This window comes from Anticarsia gemmatalis, chromosome 5, assembly GCF_050436995.1.
Source record: "Anticarsia gemmatalis isolate Benzon Research Colony breed Stoneville strain chromosome 5, ilAntGemm2 primary, whole genome shotgun sequence".
Classification (NCBI taxonomy): Eukaryota; Metazoa; Arthropoda; class Insecta; order Lepidoptera; family Erebidae; genus Anticarsia; species Anticarsia gemmatalis.
The window spans coordinates 13,482,441-13,501,080 of record NC_134749.1 but is presented as its reverse complement, the minus strand read 5'-3'; the positions used below and the strand labels follow the sequence as shown (position 1 = coordinate 13,501,080).

Here is an 18,640-nt window from a genome sequence, read left to right as displayed (position 1 = left end):
TCATCCTAGGTACTGAATGATGATTTCGTAAGTTAAATAGTTATATAGGAAGTAAATTCTGTGTAAAATGTTTCATAATAACTTAATAGATTTATGTAACATATTACATGCTCGAAAGGAAGGCTGCTAATGTTATTAAAATAACATGTTGTGTCTTACCGTTTTATAAGTCTTATTTGAAGTTTAAAATATTACGATTACTTTACAACTTACACCTAACGGATTCTGGAAAATTCCCCTTTCGTTTGACCTCAGTAAAATAAATAGTGTCACAATATACGAAAAGAACAAGTAAATCCAGACATTGAGCATAATATCCTAGAATTTTCGAAATTAACAGCTACGTTTGTAAAAGTCAAAAGGATGTTTACATCCTTAAAAGCACTACAAACCAAAATAAATCACTCCATCCAACCATTCACTGGTTAAATTCATCAAAAGTTCGAGTCCTTAGTTCAGTAAACACATTCTTTATCTCCCAAATAGCGCTTTGCAAGAAGATTGCAACTTGAAAAATAAACAGTCGACTGCTGGATTGCGAGTTGTGTATTGTTTAGTACAATGCGAACTGCAGTTGAGTATTCGTAGCCTGGTTTTAATGAGGGATGAACGACTGTTTAGTAAGTATTTTGAAATGAATATTTAGACAGTATACCTTTGAAATTGCATGGATAATATTAGCCAGATACTATAATAAGGCAAAATAAGTCGATAACAATCGATATTATCCTACTAATATTATAAATGCGAAAGTTGATACATGTATGTTCGTTACTATTTCACGAAAATGCTATCAAGCGGATTGTAATAAAATTGCTTATAACCTGGATAAAAACATAAGACACGACGCGGGCGAAGTTGTGGGCAAAAACTATTGTGTTTATTGGTCTATTCATCATAACTTATTTCACCTAAAACCTAGAAAAAATCTTTTTTTTAAATCCCTTTTCTGTATATTTGCATAAATGTCATCAACTGTGAATCCTAGCTTTTTTTTGCAAAACAAAATACAGAATGCAAGTGTTGATATAATATGTCTACCTTTCACTGACCCAGATATCTGGGGGCACGGAAGTGCCACCGCAAGTCGAGCAAAAAAAAAGCGGCTTAAAAGACCTTCTGTCTTAAGTTATTACGTATGTTATTATCATGCCAATTTAAAAAAAATTACGTTTAAAAACAAATAGATCGACTTGGTCATCGCAAGAAAACACAAATTCGCCATTAACATTTCGGGAGCATTAGCTTCTCGTCGTGCTGTGTAGTGTGATACATACTAATAATCAAATCATGCGATGGCCAGGTCGGTCTATTTGCTTTAAACGTATTTTTATTTTAATTGGCATGATAATAACATACGTAATAACTTAAGACAGAAGGTCTTTTAAGTGGAGACTAAATAGATTAATCGACTTGGTATTATATCGATCTCACAAATTTTTACGGCGAGACTTGGGAATTTTACAGAATGTTTTTGATGGCATTTAATTTAAACAACACAGGGCCAAAGTTAGCAGGTTATAAACATAACTGTCAAAGGTTACTATTGTACAGTCCACAAACAGTAGTACTATGAATGCGTCACATTTGTCCGCACAGTAAAACACTCATTATTCTCCAGACAACATGTAAACTGAACCCACAGCACAATGTATGCTTCGATTAAACACTGACACGCTAGTTTTATACTTATTGCATGTCGCAGAGAGAGTTTGAAATAATGACTAGCGGACCCGACAGACGTTGTCCTGTCTACACGTCCTTAATTTGAAAAGGAGATCATCCACGCTCCATACATTTTTGGGCCTTTTTTCAAAGTGCCAGCCAACAAAAAAAAATGGCATGTATCGATAGAGCTAGCCATTTGAAGCAATAGTTAGTATGGCACAAAACCGGTAGGATCGCTTTGAACCGAGTTATACAGGTTTGAAGATTCGTAATATTCAAACATTAATTCATTTCTGAAAGTGCTGTGAAACATAAAATAATGATTGATTTTGCTAGAATTAACTATCTAAAGCAAAAGACCACTCAGAAGTTGATTTAAGGTCGTAAGCACACGTATCAACTCGGAAACGGGTCGTCACCGTATCAACTCGAGCTCATCAGTATTATTTGTATGTAATTCCCTACTGTAACACACTTATCGGAATCGTTATGTGATCGCCCCGGCTCACGACCATAGGAGTGGTTCGTATGCGCATTACGCATACACCAGCACCCAGGGTGGAGTGCAGGACTATGTGCAAATTCCGATAGAAGGGCGGGCATGCCTTCTAAACCGCAACATGTGTCCTCATAACAAGGGCCCTCATCACAAATCGTGCCCGAAGCACAAAATATTGTTCCACATGCCGATGAGTCGGACATAACAACCCAACGGCAACGCTCTAGATGACCTCTTACCTAGACGATGGTTTGTTAGTTGCACACAATCGAGGGTGCGGTCCCTTGGGTTCGCTAAGGGAGGATGCGCTGACCTTGCGCTAGTCGCCAGTGACCAGTCCAGTTGCGACGCATTGAGGCGCCGGGGGAATCAAACTCGCACCTAAGGGGCCGCACCCTCGGTTGTGTGCAACTAACAAACCATCGTCTAGGTAAGAGGTCATCTAGAGCGTTGCCGTTGGGTTGTTATGTCCGACTCATTGGCATGTGGAACAATATTTTGTGCTTCGGGCACGATTTGTGATGAGGGCCCTTGTTATAGGGAACCATGTTGCGGTTTAGAAGGTATGCCCACAAATCTATCGGAATTTGCACATAGCCCCGCACTCCACCGTGGGTGCTGGTGTATGCGTAATGCGCATACGAACCACTCCTATGGTCGTGAGCCGGGGCGATCACATAACGATTCCGATAAGTGTGTTACAGTAGGGAATTACATACATACAAATAATACTGATGAGCTCGAGTTGATACATTGACGACCCGTTTCCGAGTTGATACGTGTGCTTACGACCTTAAATCAACTTCAGAGTGGTCGTTTGCTTCAGATAGTTAATTCTAGCAAAATCAATCATGATTTTACGTTTCACAGCACTTTCAGAAATGAATTAATGTTTGAATATTATGAATCTTCAAACCTGTATAACTCGGTTCAAAGCGATCCTACCGGTTTCGTGCCATACTAACTATTGCTTCAAATGGCTAGCTCTATCGATACATGCCACTTTTTTTTGTTGGCCGGCACTTTGAAAAAAGGCCCAAAATGGATGATCTCCTTTTAAACTTTTTTTAATAATCTAAACCATTGGGTCCGGCCATTACGCTCTCATTCCACGACGCCCTCGGCCAGGACGCTCTCGAATAGAAAAAAACTGTTGGTCCACCACGCTCTCGGCCAGCACGCTCTCACTTTTTATGTTTTTTGGTAGGACACTTGAGTAAGTACAGTTTAGAACAAAATTGTAAAGAAGTTTTAAGAGTGTGTAGTAAGTAATAAAATCCTACTACTATTATAAAGGCGAAAGTTTGTAAGTATGGATGTATGGATGTTTGTTACTCTTTCACGTAAAAACTACTGAATGGATTATGATGAAATTTGGTATGTAGATAGCTGGAGTCCTGGAATAACACATAGACTTTTTATAGATAACCAACGTACAGTAGACTGGTTTGTATGTTATAATAAGGACTTAAGTATTAATAATTTTGTTTGATTGAATTTTGTCTTCGTTGATTAGGATTGTTATAAAAATGTTGTTATTATATTCAAATTCAAAAGATCTACTTTTGTCTTCGTTGATTAGGATTATTATAAACATATTGTTATTATATTTAAATTATCTTATTATATAAGAAGTCTATTTCAGGTTGAGATATATGACACAAGTTGATATCGCGTCATTCACAATAAAAACTGATTATTTTATACGAAGCAGTTTGATTTATAAGTTCAATCCCTTTCATAGATGCATGTAGTTAGTATTTCACAAATTACGAGGCGTATCCGCTTTTCTCCCTTACCGGGGACGATGGCACTTGATTTGTGTCAACTGGCCCGGTAAACATATCACCGGGCCAGTTAAAACTTATTTTCCCATGTGGCCCGGCGGCGGGCCAAGTCACCGGGCCAGATGGGATACAGTCTTAATTTTAAGTAAAATAAAATTAGAAGCAATTTATTCAAAATTAAATTAAATTAAAGAAACACTTTCGTTTTTAACAGTACTTGCTTCAGCATCCTATTAAAAAAAGGTTTATATAAAAAGTGAGAGCGTGCTGGCCGAGAGCGTGGTGGACCAACAGTTTTTTTCTATTCGAGAGCGTCCTGGCCGAGGGCGTCGTGGAATGAGAGCGTAATGGCCGGACCCAAAACCATTCTCAGATCCCCTTGAACACACACAAAAATCGACACAACAAATTCATCAAAATCGGTCCAGTCGTTTAACACTTACAGAAAAATTATAAATATGAAGATTTGGACCATTTTGCTACAGTTCTTGCACATCTTTCACTTTTCGCTAAAGTCTAACACTACGTTAATGTAATGTTACTCTATAGTTATCTGCTGTTATGTCTGTGGGTTGCTTGGGTTGGGTAGCGGTATTGAACCTACTTGAGGTTCGATTTTTCATCTGTGCCCGCTATAGCGGACAGAGGTCTTAGTTTCGATTCTCGATAAATGCTTAAAGGATTCTTTGAGTTTGCTTTTATCAAGAATGTTTCAGTAATTGTCTTGAGATTGAAACTTGGATCTATTCAAGCACGTAAACTGTCGATCACTCGCTTTTCTTCCAGCCGTTATTCTGGTCTATCACCCTACATAGTTTCAAGAGAGATATAATTGCAAGCTTAGGTCTGTAGCGACTCATACAACACTTTGGTTATATTGTAAAACTACTAATTTCTTCGTCTATCTACAACGTTCACATTTACTTGAAAACAAGCTCTCAGATTAGTATCTCTATACGTCGTTCCTTATGAGTTGCACTTTGTTCTGCTATCCCTCTATTTTTAGAGGTCATTGTGTTTTTGATAGTCGAGGGAAATAAACAACAGTGAGGAAATGTTTTGTTCAGAAAGTGTTTAAGGAAAATTAGACTTTATTAGCTCACGGGTTAAAGAAGGAAGTCAGTATTTGCGCCTATTAAATAAGAACTTAAAGCTGAATTTTAAATACTTATTTTTGTATCACAATAACTTAATAATATAACTGAGCCATTTAACTATTGCTAGATGTATTTGCGCCATCAAAAAACGTATGCAAATCCGAAACTACACGATAAGCTACGATTGGAACGCGAATATAATTAATTATTTACTCAGTTATTGCCCAAACAGCATGTTTTAATGCGTACAAATACTAGGACTTGACATATACACCAACCCCACGATTCAGTGCTTTAGGAACTAAGCTTAAATCTCTTGTGCACACACTTCTAGTAGCGGCAGAATAAAATAATATTTTTTGATAAAAATGAAATCTCTCTTATTTTGTTTCTTACTGCGTATTGTTGAAACAATTAGCATAATTATATTAAGTCAAATGCAAAAACAAAGTATCAGATTTTAATTACAGATACCAACTATGTACTAAAAGCTTCCCTTCCCGGGAAATCTTTAGTTCAGATTGAGCCGTATTTTGTAGGTAAAATAAAAATTATGACCCTTGAAAATCACAATATATCGGTGTACAAGCAATAAGCCCACAAACTTGTACATATTAACATATCTTCCTTCTATCCCATATCTCCATGGTATGTAATAACATATATTAAGGAAACATTGGCTGAATACTCCCGACTCCTATTTTAGCTTCAATCTATTTATTATGATGGAAATATGTTCTATCAATATTATGAAACGGGTGAATGACCGATACATTTGATACTTCCTATAGAATCGCAAGTCGCAATATCGAATGATGAAAGGGAAACCATTTAAGTGCCTGTGTGGGCGATGGAAATTGACACCGCGATAAATGTAAAAAGAGAACTACGAGAATAGCTGATAGCCTGTATCGCGATTCTTTACCACTATTGAAAACCGGGTAGCTATACATTCTGTATGAAAATTTGATCGCGAAACCTAGTGTCGTAGAAACAGTTTTTGCTAATTTACTTCAACAATGTCAAACTCTCGATACTTGATATTACGGACTGTAGATAATCGCGCTATTTAAACGTGTTTAAAATACTGCCGTTGTGATCTAGGCGGTAGAGTTAACGACTGCTGATCACGAGGTAACGGTTGAGTTTCCTAGGACGGGTAAATAAGTATTGGCTTTCCCTGTTATATGCTTTTGTGGCGAACATAAAAGACAGTACCTTAGTTTATACTTACTACACTATACTATAACTTTCTTAGAAATCAGAAGTAACCGGGTGCTTTTGAGTAATTACAATACTTAAAGATTTGAAGAACTTTAGAAATATAGTCTTACTAGGTTCTTTCCGCGACTTCGTTCAATTTAGTAGTGTTTGCTTGAAAGAGTAACAAACATACATCCTAACTAACTTTCACATTTATAATATTAGTAGGATAAATATTTTAAATACAGTAGTTTGAACTATCTAAACAAACTACCGAATACCGAACAAAATTATAAAATAAACTTCGCTTTATTCGTAATCCTATTATTTAAACTATTTGTTTAGGACCTTTTCCAAGTACTCGTGATTTAGTTATCTAGTTTAGTAGAGCTTTTAGAATCAGTTTAACTATTAGATAACACTACTTAGATAATTAGGAAAGCTAACTGTAGGATAGGTCCGGATTACTTTGATTAAACGATTGACACGCTTTGATAGTATCCTTGATTAAGGTATTAGTACAATTATTTGCTTTCTTTTATGTATTTTTATCCTACTTATATTATAAATGCGAAAGTTTGTGAGTATCTATGTATGGATGATTGTTACTCTTTTAAGGAAATACTACTGAATCGATTACGATGAAATTTGGTCAGCTGAAGACCCGGAATAACACATAGGCTACTTTTTATTCCTGAGTTTTCGAGGGATCGGGATTTTCACGGGAAGGGTTTCCACGCGAACGAAGTCGCGAGCGGCCTTTAGTATCAAATATTCACAAAAACGGCAGCTGTTTTCTTGCTAGAAACTGCAAACAATTTCATATTTACGTCTTTAATAGGTAAAATCGCATGATAGTGTGTTGAGCTGTTTCTGAATGTATTACTAACAAACAGACGGTCAGGTAGATCTTTATTTATGTCGTGATATTATTCTCCAGCTAATTATTACTGTAATGACCTCAAAGATTAAAAACATTTAAAAAACTTTGTACACTATTATAAAATTATAGATTATGCTTGTGTTATTATATTCCCAAATATTTTTTTACTGAATACCTTCCCCGTTTTTCGCAGTAAGTAGCCGGTATCTTCATAACACAATTTACAAGAATTATCGCTTCCTAATATAATTTCTGAGAATCATATTTATCCGTGAAGCCCATTAAATTGAGCAGAAAGGTCGCCAAGTGTCCGTAAGTGGGTATTTTATTAGATTTGTACTTGTAAAAGTACGCAATCAACGCCAGTTCGTATAAATTTTGATATAAATGTTTAATTAAATACGAATACCTATAGACCAGTATTGCTTTTTCTGTTTAAAAGATAACTCCTGCATCAAGAATTGCTCTTGTGTCGCGGGTACTTTTAAAAACATACAGGAAACGGACACAAGATACAATCCGAAACAACTATTTGTATATGCGTATGTGCTCATTCACGTTGACTCGCGGGCGCGGTGGCGGGCGCGGTCGCGAAATATCAAACATATGGCGATGTACCGAAGTGTTCACGTACAAACCGTTCGCGCGGTCTAAGTCGCGGGCGAGCTAGCGGCGTCGCGCGCGGCCCGCGTGGCGCGCTCGCGCCAATATCAAACAAGTGAAGATGTTCGTGTGTGTTCACGTCGAACTAGCGGTGGCGGGCGCGATTCACTCGCGATGTCAAGTAAGATCAACCAGTTTGAGGCACTTGTCCCACCAACAGCGAGTAAACGATTAACTATCGACTATTTTCTCGCTCAAGAAACGTACAATAGATATGACATTCCGTGTAAATAAAAGAGATGCATATACTAATAGTTGATGACACTGCCGCTTTACTAGTTTTGTTGCTAAGCGACAAGCTGTCAAAAATGGACTCGCCCAACGATTAGAACCACGGAATAATAAAAATGACTGGAAGAATCACTAAGAAAAATATATCAAATAAATTCATACTTTACTGCTCGTTAATAGAGTTTACTTTTGTTTAGTTTTAATGTCTGTTCGAAAAACGGTCTCGAGTGAGACTTACTTTTAAGGGCCTTTGTCCCTCTCTAACAGTTACCACTGTATAATGTTTGTAACTTATGGTGGTAATTTTAAGATTATTACTGAATTTAAATTCGGTAATTGTTGTTTCATTAAACATAATTTTGGTATAAAAACAATCAAAAGTAGTTTTATACATTATTTATTACTCTTGATGCACACTAAGGATAGTTTGTATCTTGAAAATGTTATAATTCTTAGTGATCCTTCCAGTTAGTACTAATTCTTCCATGATCAGAACACACGCCGAGAGAGCAACCAGCTGTCATTAAACAACTACGCACTCGTTACTCGTTCATCGTCGGCGGTGGGACAAGTGCCTGAGCCAGTTTGAGCCAAACGCCCGCCTGGCGGCCAACGTGAACACAAATCGCCACGTCGCCGCGCTCGCGACCGCCACCGCGCCCGCGAGTTCCAACGTGAACAAGCACTATGTGTTCCGTGTGGGAATCGAACCCACGACGTCTCGACGCACTGATAGTGGTGTGGTGACCACCTTAACTACTACGCTACGAAGGTCCAATAAATAAAGTAACTATATCAAATGGATTACCGTCAGCTGCATGAGTCATTGATGTTATAATTTTACAATTTTGTATACCTCCGCCAGCCGTGAACCTTGCATACAAGGCTCTCTACTAAGTTGTTGGACTATAGTTTGCTACGTGTAAGTTAGTCCAAACTTGTCCAACATAATTCAGATTCCTAGTACACACGTCAGAAAACTATTAGAAATATGAATTCTTGCACATGATCCCGCAAATATTTACATTACCAAAATTTTTGTAGACTTTTCAGGGCTTAAAGTGTTTAGGAGGTGATAAATTTTTAATTAAATTTTAGGCTCCGCGAATACCAGGTAGATAATTTTTTTACTACTTTATATATGCCTAATATATTATTATGTACATACTTACTACAAATGTATTTAAAAGTAGTATGTCTCTAAAAAAATTACGACATTCTTGTAATGGAATTGATATTACAAACTCATTTTTTAATTGAACATTAAATTAACGAGTGTTTAATATAATATTTCTGACATTTAGACAACATCGAAACTATTGTATCGAAGTTAAAAAAAATGGTTTTCGAAGTAAATAAAAACAGCTTTATACATAAAAATAAAATATGTATTCATCATCCATCACATAATTTAGTATATAACAATATAACAAAGTCCTCATATACAATCTATAGCAAAACACAACACACGAACACATTCACACGACAATATAAAGAGTAACTTGATGATCATTTTGCCTTCAACACTAAGAAAAGAGGGGCAATTTCCTACCACAATGGAGTTTCGACAACAATTTATGAAGTATGAAAATCTGATCAGCGCCCCTAGCGTAATCTGCAAGAACTATATTTATTTCAAGTTATTTAAAATGTCGGTTATTTAAATTCTCGGTAGTATCGAGGGTAGGAAATCGCGTTACAAGTCATAACTTTGTTCTTATATTTGATGCAATTGATTTAAAAATAATTGAGGTGAACGCATGTATACTCGGTGAACACAACTGTGAACCTCAATATACTGTTTAAAATATACACTGTATTTAAGTCTAATTACATATCATTGTTATTTCCTTCACATTATATTATTAAATGATGCACAGTAACTTAATTGTTGAAGACAAAACTCTCACTAGCAACTCAATCTCAAGCATTGTCCATATTATTTATTTCAAAGTAAGAGCCCATTTAATTTATCCACCCTCAACACAAGAAGTGGTTAGTTATTTTTTGCTATACTTACTTGCATATTTAAAATATGGACAATGCTTTATCTTTATACAGAAGACGATTCCCTATCACTATCGACAACTAAATAGCTATCGAGAAATGTGTATGAAAACTTGAAAAGCGCCCCTAGCGTATTCCGCTAGAACTATTTATTCAAGCCATTTCAAATGTCAAAGACTTACTAATCATGTCAAAAACTTACTACCTACTCGGCAGTAACGAGTGTAGGAAATCGCCCTACAGATTGTATAAAGCAAACATTTTTTTCTTGCTTTTACAGTTCGTCTAAATCGTAACTATTTACCGTTTTAAATACAATATATTAGCCGCAATATTTCTCGCATATTTCTTTACCAAATAAAGTGCGTTTTTACAGTGCACTGTATAGCATTTTAGCTAAGTTTTGAACGACATTATTTATCAATAATATTAGGGGTTTTTGTTCGTGTAATAAAGCTACTTCTATGCGTCTTTCTATTGTCATGACGTGTAAATTGGCATTTATCTAAAATTTCTAAAGACTAAATTATATAATATTGGTCTCTTTATACAATCTAGTTGTGACTTTTGATATAAGCTTTAGGTATAATTAATTTTGTATTTATTGTGAGCTTATAATAATTTAACTAGTAGAAAAAAATACATCAAAATCTGAAAAAAGGAACATCGTAGCCGATTCATACGTTTTTCAAATATTTAGCTCGGGAAGCCTACTTTAATTCACCGATAATAAATATTCGATTAATTTTCCTGTTTTTCTTGCCACCATAAGCACTAACATTTCTTTCGAAGTATTCAACAAGATTGTAATGCATTAGTCAATCCCTGACTACGATCGGTGTAACACGGTCGAAACGTCAAGTAAACAAATAAGGTATCGTACCTTTTAATTTTCAGACTCGTTGCATTATAATGCTAAATGGAATGCTCATGCGTTACGGCCCACATCTTGTTTACGAAATTTCAGTGTTTGACAAGTAATATTTTATTCTAACATAGTTCCGTCACGTTTTAATTAACGAGATTGACACAACTAATTGGGTCTTAGCCGGTGTAATTCTCGTTCCGGGAAAATATTAGAGTCCCGGAATACGGGGATAATCTCTGAACAAAGTTGCTTGTCGAATTAGTTCTGCGTAAGCTTTGCTTACTGAAGGCATCGACGAATACAATTTACGGTATGTCGAGAAATCTATCAAAAAGAACATAATAAGGATAACGATTCAGTGTATATTCCAAAAATATTTGCAATTACAGCTCTAAATGATTCGACGTGGATATCGTTTTGATTCTAAATGGGCACATGTCCCGTTAAATGTGATGTAAGATAGAGCTTTTCAGAATTTCTGTTATGTATGTCACGAATTTGTTTGTTATATGATATCTAATGTTGTATAAAATTTGCAAATGCATTGAAACGTTTGCGTATATGTAGATAGGTAACTATTACGAACGCGCAACCAAAGAAAGTTTTTTACATTATTTGTCACGTTTCAATGAGCTTTTCCTAATCTTTATCTAACGATAATCTGGCAAAATTAAATTCCAAAAATGTATATACGCTAATGAACTTCGAACTGGTGACATTCATAATTAAACTGTAGAACTATTTTCGTCTCGAATTCGTTTAACAAATCCGGCTCAAATCCGTTATTGCAAACTGCCTTGAACATCAGTCGTAAGAATAAACGGATCTTAAGGCCGAATATCATTTCTTTCCGAGCAAATCTTCTAACATTTCTTGATTAGTCATGGAGTCTGCAAGCAAATTAGTTCTTGAATCTCTCGAATTCCTTCTACTTGAAATAGATCGTTTCCTTCCAGCCGGAGGTTCGGAGAATACATTTTCCGTCAACATTTTAAAGTTATTATTCAACTCTGATAACGCAGCATCTGGTATTTCACCTGCAGCGTTAACAAAATCGTTTATTTTGTCCACAGCTTGCAGTTGTTGCACTAATTTGTCACTGTCAAATCTAGATTGGTGGAAGTTTTTCATGTGTTTGTCGATAACCTTGCTGCTTTTCTCTATATCTTGGATTATGTCTTTGCAGTATTTGTCTAAAGGTTTCCCTCCTATTGTGCGGTCTAAGGAACTGGTTTCTCGTTTGAGGTTCATTTGAATCGCTTCTTCGTGTATCGCTACTGTTGTGACAGTTTCTTCAACCGGCGAATCATCGTAGAACGAAACACTTGAATTCCTTCTTCCCCTAGATTTTGGACGATCAGGTTGTTCAGCTTCAACTTGTTCTTCAATAGATTCTTCAGTTGACTTTCTTCTCAAAGCACTGGGTTTCCTAGATCCTGGTTCATCACTTTTTATCTTCTTCATCAATTCCGTTTTCATTACTTCCATTTTCTTGTGTAATTCTTCTGGCGGTTGTTTGAAGTCATCATCAAATATGGCTAGGTCTGCCATCCCATCTTGTACCGTTTTGGCAAGCTCCATCATTTCGTCGGGTGAACTCTTGGAGTTTTTTCTCGTACCAGGGTTGGGAGTGGAACGGGTGCTGGTGGAATTGGTGCGACTCCTGCCGTACCTAGAGCGAGGTTCGGTGGATGATGAAGTGTCTTCCTCGTGTGATAATGCGCTGCTAACGTTGCGGGAATTCTCGCAAAGTTTTGCTAGTATATTCTGATCAAGCTGAAAATATATAATAGATAATTAAATTTTATTAGGTGCTACGAAATGATAATGCTCTTACTTTTTATGTATGAATATAAGTTTAGATTAATTATTAATGAAAATAACATCCGAAATAAAGCCTCAATTTGCAAGATAACGTCTCACAATCCTAAAACCCAAGAACGAACTCACTTATAATAAATATTTCGTCGGGTTTTCTAAGTTTAGCTAGACACAAAGGAGATCCCGTAGGAAATCTTTAGAATTTAATGAAACTCACATGACGGATTCCTATTGTGAAGATAACCAAGTTTTGAAACGATCAAAAGTCAACTTAAAGTCAATTATCGAAGTGGGCAGGGTCAAAAGTTTGGTCAAAGTCAGACCCCAGTTAATTGGCCAGTGGATTGGTAACGGATAAAGGGTACGGCTATCGTTGATGCAGATGTTATTGCAAAATACGCGATACTTAAGGTGTACTTTTTATTAAGTTCTCTTGATTTACGACCTAAAAATTAAATCATAACTTTTGTGAAAAACATATTTGTGATTTAAATTAGGCACATAATTTAGGTCTTCATCAAATTAGTTATAGTTGCTTTGGCAAACTTAAAGTAATGTCCTGTTTTATACTGGCAAAACGCGAAACCTTAATGAAGGCTCTGTATAATTATGTTTAGTGCTCTATCGATGTAGTGCGCAGCATATATTGAAATAGACATTATAATATAAGATAATAACAAGATTGTAATAGATTATACTATTAAATTGCAAGCAAAAAAGCACAATAGACATGTTTCCACAATCAAAAACACTTAATACTTACGTTCATTCTTTCATCTCGTCTCGCAATACTGGCATCAGTTTCCGAGCGACTCGTCTTATAACTGCCGGTCTGTTTGGATATCGCGATGCTTGTGCCTGAAGGCGTCTTGACCGGTGACTTGAGGGTTCTACTCGCTGCTGTACTTAGCATCTTTTCTTTCATCTAGAAAAAAAATATATCGTGAACTAGAGAGGGAAGGCTAGGAAGAAAATGACGCCTGTTATACCCAAACGGGTAAGAAATACAATTACGTTTCTCTATTTATAATAGTGTTAGTTCCATTATGTTACGAATCACGAAAGTATTCAACATAGCATATCTACGCAACAATTTACTTTAGCAATAAATACATGCTACGAGCACCTCTTTAACCACACCAGCTACCACATCTAGTTACATAATACATACACACCACATAAGCCTACAACTATAGTTGTAAATAAATCAAATTCATAATCAATTACTGTACTACAATTTATTACTGTAATTGTTCCTAATTGTCATATGAGTGACAAAACAAGATTTCATGGCTGCGATGGCCACGCGTCACAATTGTTTATATAATTTTTAATCTATTTCAGTGTGTGTACTTTGATAAACATTTCACCAAGATTCAAATTAATCTTAGCTTAACTTAGATTCAAATTAACCTTTACAACTTAAGTAAGATCCATCAGAGACCTAATTAAAACAAGCCAGGTTAATAAACATTTACAACTGAAATAACTACAAGCTAGAATTTGTTTCGCAAACAAATGACTCGGAAAATACTAATTGGACAATGTTTAATAGCCTTTTGGAAGATTTCATTTTACTGTGAACGTTTTGGGTACAATTTTTATTATGAATTAAGGAAGGAATTGCGCTTGGGTGGTTTTTATTGTCGTTCTTAGAGTTAAATATTCACACTGTTTTTAAACCAGACTTTCCTTGAACCTTCAAGGAAAGTCGAAAAAACCGCATACTATCTTGGTTTAGGAAGCATTCTTAGCTAAATATGGAATTTTATCTAAGTCCTGTGAAACCAGGACAACAAACAGTCTTTATTTATTACAAAGAAAAATCAATGTAGTTTTATGGCGTAGGTACAAAATAAAATCAGTTAAAACAGTTTATCCGACTGTTCTCGTCGAAATCCTTGCAGATTGTAATTGTCGTACCTAAGTAGAGTCGTATCAATTCAAAGATTTTTTTTCGGAATGACAAAAGTAAGATTGTCATCTAAATACGCACAGGGATTTTAATAATCCTAATTACTTTTCTCCTTACGACACCAAAAGCAGCATATTAAAAGAAAAGTAGAAACAAAGCTTTCCACCATTGTTTGTTACGAAGGAAAAGATTTTTTTAATTAATTGCAACGAGGGAATATTAAGGCAGGATAATGACGATAGCCTTGTTTAGAGAGAAGAGGGAGAGGGAAGAGGGAAAGCTGATAAATTAATGAGGCTTTTTGGATATTTTTGTAAATGGCTACTTAGGGTCTCGTAATTTGGAGTAATCTGAAAACGCGGAGAGCGTAGGTGTGATTTAAGGTCTGAGACGTGAGATATTCCTCTTATTATGATGTTTTATTTACGTCATTAGTTTAAATGTCAGTCTATTGCTTTTTATAACTTCCGGAAGAATTGACTATAATACGAGATCCGAGGGTAATCATTCCTTGATATCTTCATATCATCACATATCATTATTCACGATTACGCAGGTTGTGAGAATATTTTTTATGACACTTCTATCTAACTTTCTAGACATGAAGATGTATCTGAACCGAATCAAAAAGTTAAGGACTACTGTTCAAAGTAAAAACTTCATTTCGAAAATATAAATTTAATAGCTTAGCTAAGTATTTTAAACCGTTACAAAACTGTGAGCATTAAGTAACATACCTACACCAGACACCTACTTTATTCCCTAGTTTGCTCCTGAACAAGTTATTATTTCAAGGACCATAAAAACATTCGCACTAACAACATAATCTTGCCCACTCACCTCAATAATAGTAGTCAACTTATCAGCATTATTAATAGCGACATCTAGATCATGCCTCGTGTCCTTATGCTTATTGATCTCATTCTGCAACTGATGTCTGAAGTTCTTCGCTTCAAGAGCGATGCGCCGCTGTAGCATTGTGATAGTTTCGTTCTGTTGTTGAACTCTGTTCGATAGCTCTGTCACTTGTGCTTGAAGTTTTTCGCGTTCTAGGAGGTTTCTGGGGATTGAAAATGTTGTTATTATATTTTATTATTTTTTATTTATTGATTAGTATCTACTTCGTTTTATTAGTGCTCTAAGATGGGCAGAAGATGCCTGAGGCATTAAATCCGCAAATATTGTAAAGGCGACGTAAGTGTAGGATATATGTATATTGGATAGGAGGTACTGCTATCATCGGCAATAAGATTTCAAAGACTTTGGATTATTATTGAAAAGTTTTGAAAAGCTAAAAGTAGATATCGAAGCACCGCATTCGAAGATGATATAGACAAAGACAAAGCCTCACGTCACACAAAACATTTTCGTTCAGTCGCGTGCTCGATTATTGCATGTGTAAAGTTATTTATGTGCACGTTCGTGCCGTTGTAGAGCCTCTTGATATACAAAGACATATTAAATATATTTTTGTGGTGTGCAAATCTTGCGATGTTTCGCCACAATTATCAAGGACACTTAAACATGTCTCAAATACTTTTTGTTTCAATATGACAGACGTTAAATACGACAGTAACGACGTTAAAAAAAAAAGCGCTCGCTTGCTGTCATATCATATCGGTACGTTATCAAAATTGCAAGTTACATGGTAATTGGATGGTAAATAGGAACGGAAATTTGGAAAACCCAGCATTTTGCCCGAATCGAGAACCTGTTAACTCGCATTTATTTAGCCCTCGCTCAGATTTTTAGGAAAACTCAAGGAATAGTTATCTTGTTTATCAAACTTAAGACTCATAATATCATTATTGATACTCCAAAAGAAAAAAGCCTTACCTGTCTCTACTAAGCTCCAACAAATGGTTATGCTCATCTCTCAACTGCTGCAACTGCATGTCTCGTTCTTTCAACTTTTGTACCACTTCTTTGTTTTGCTGTTTCAGTTGTTTGTATTTAGTCTGATGGATGCGTAGCTCTTCTGTGTGAGAGTGCAGGACTTGAGGTAGTTCCGCGTTTGAGTTCTCGTATCTAGGGGAAATTTATGACTAGTAAAAGTTAGTTTAAGAATAGCTACAAGTACTTTTGCTGTGTGTAGTGTGGTTCCAGTTGGAGTTATTTAATAAAATGTGTGAAGGAACATAAGATCATATTTATTATCTTGCATTTTTCTTGAAGGAAGAAAACTCACCTTTGTAACGCTATTTCCTGTTTCTTCTGAAGGGCACGTAATACTTTGTTCTCGTTACTAAGTTCCTGAAAACAACATTCAACATCAGTTAAGAAGTGCTGACATTTCTAAATTACTTTATCAATGATTAGAGTACTTGATCATTGCTATGAAGTAATTTGACGTTCCATAGTGCAGGCCGTTTGAAACTAAAGTTTTCCTTCTTGCTAGGTTCAGACTTGAAAAGCGTGAACCTTGAATGAATCGCGTGTTTAAGACATTCAAATACTACAGCCTGTTACCATGTCAAAGTCAGGTACTTTTAAGTTCTGAAGAAACCTCCTAGCAACTTTTAGGTTTTAACGAAAACAGAAATCTGTTAGTACCTAACGTTTTTAAACTCTCACGACTAGTACCTACACATAATATTATAATGCAACGGGTCTTATACGCAATTGAAAATTTAAAGGTTAGGATACCTTATTTGCTCAGCTCGTCAGCTCGTGACCACGGTCGATGTAATTCGATCGAAACGTCGGGCAGCAAATACGGTATCCTAACCTTTAAATTTTCAATTGCGTATAAGACCCGTTGCATTATATTATTATCTGTTAATACCTACTGAAAACTAGTCTAGTATTTTTTATCACAATACCTGCAAGTGGTAATGTGCATCTGCCAACTGGTTCTGCAGCTGCTTTACTCTATGAGTCTTAGCAGACAACACTCTCTGCGTCACGTATCTATCTCCACCAGACTTGTTAAGCGATGGGTTAGACAGGTCCATGGTCAATGGGTTCAGACGCTTACGTTTGTTTAGTAGGTTCAAACGAGAGTTGCTGCTGTAGACTGTTTCTAGGGATTCTTTCCTGTAAGGTAGATGTTCATAATAACAGTAATTTTGGAATCAAAGTGGCGCGTTTAGTTTCTGTAAAGGATTTTGCCTTTTAGGTGCCTACATTAGGGATTCTTGCTCTTTTTCAAGGGTTTTAAACGTCACCAAAAAGGAATTGATCATCATCTACATAGGTAATTCTGTTGGCGCCATATACTTGGTACCTACTTATTACCTTCTTGTTACACACATAACAGACTAGTTTGAAACAGAAATAGGTTGACAATGCTCGGCATTCTGACCTTCAGGTTGTTGTAGTCTTACGGGAAAGTTAGAAACAAAGGAAGAATTGAATCAGTCTGGCAAAATTCAATTGATAAAAAGGCATGGGTGTCCTCTCACATGACAAAACTATTGCACACATTCACACAGTGGAAGTAACACTATTATCCTGATGTCATACGCTCTCCAAAACCAACCTAACCTATACATACTGCATTTAGTCGACGTACGCAAAATCTTTTGTCACACACTAAACTTTTCAAAGAAATTCACACTCACCGAATGTCTTTCCGTTTATCTTCGGGAATCAAACTCAGAACTGACATCATTCGATTCACAATAAAACGACCATTGTATACAAAAATAAGCTCGAAAACCGAGCAGTTATTTTCACTATTATTTTATTCCACCTTGTTGTTATGTCGTTGCCATGACAACGGAATGATCAATCGATTTCGAATCGCGAATAGGATTACTATTATCTATTATAGATTTGTGTCATTGGTTTTTTGTGTCATGGTTTGTGAATAGGTTTTGATAGAAAAAGGATTAGTTTCAGGGAATTGGAGAATTAAAATGTCCTACCATTATTATTGCTGCGGAAAGTCAGACGTGTGTTTGTAAGAACATCCTAAGTACCTACCTAGAAGTAAAATGTTTGGATATTACGACGGTAGAATTTTATATTTACTCGTGATTTTATTATTTTACAAG

At 35.9% G+C, this 18,640-nt stretch overlaps 1 protein-coding gene across 1 annotated transcript; it reads right to left on the bottom strand.

Annotated features, from left to right (window-relative positions):
• Positions 1 to 9,437: 9,437 nt before the first annotated feature.
• LOC142973410 (uncharacterized) lies at positions 9,438 to 18,348 on the bottom strand. Its single transcript, XM_076115080.1, has 7 exons — positions 18,206 to 18,348; positions 17,465 to 17,678; positions 16,831 to 16,895; positions 16,479 to 16,670; positions 15,483 to 15,702; positions 13,491 to 13,652; positions 9,438 to 12,682 (listed from the first exon to the last, which is right to left on the bottom strand). The coding sequence occupies exons 1-7, from the start codon at positions 18,253 to 18,255 to the stop codon at positions 11,747 to 11,749; spliced, it is 1,839 nt and encodes a 612-aa protein (XP_075971195.1). The 5' UTR covers positions 18,256 to 18,348; the 3' UTR covers positions 9,438 to 11,746.
• Between the last annotated feature and the right edge of the window lie 292 nt (positions 18,349 to 18,640).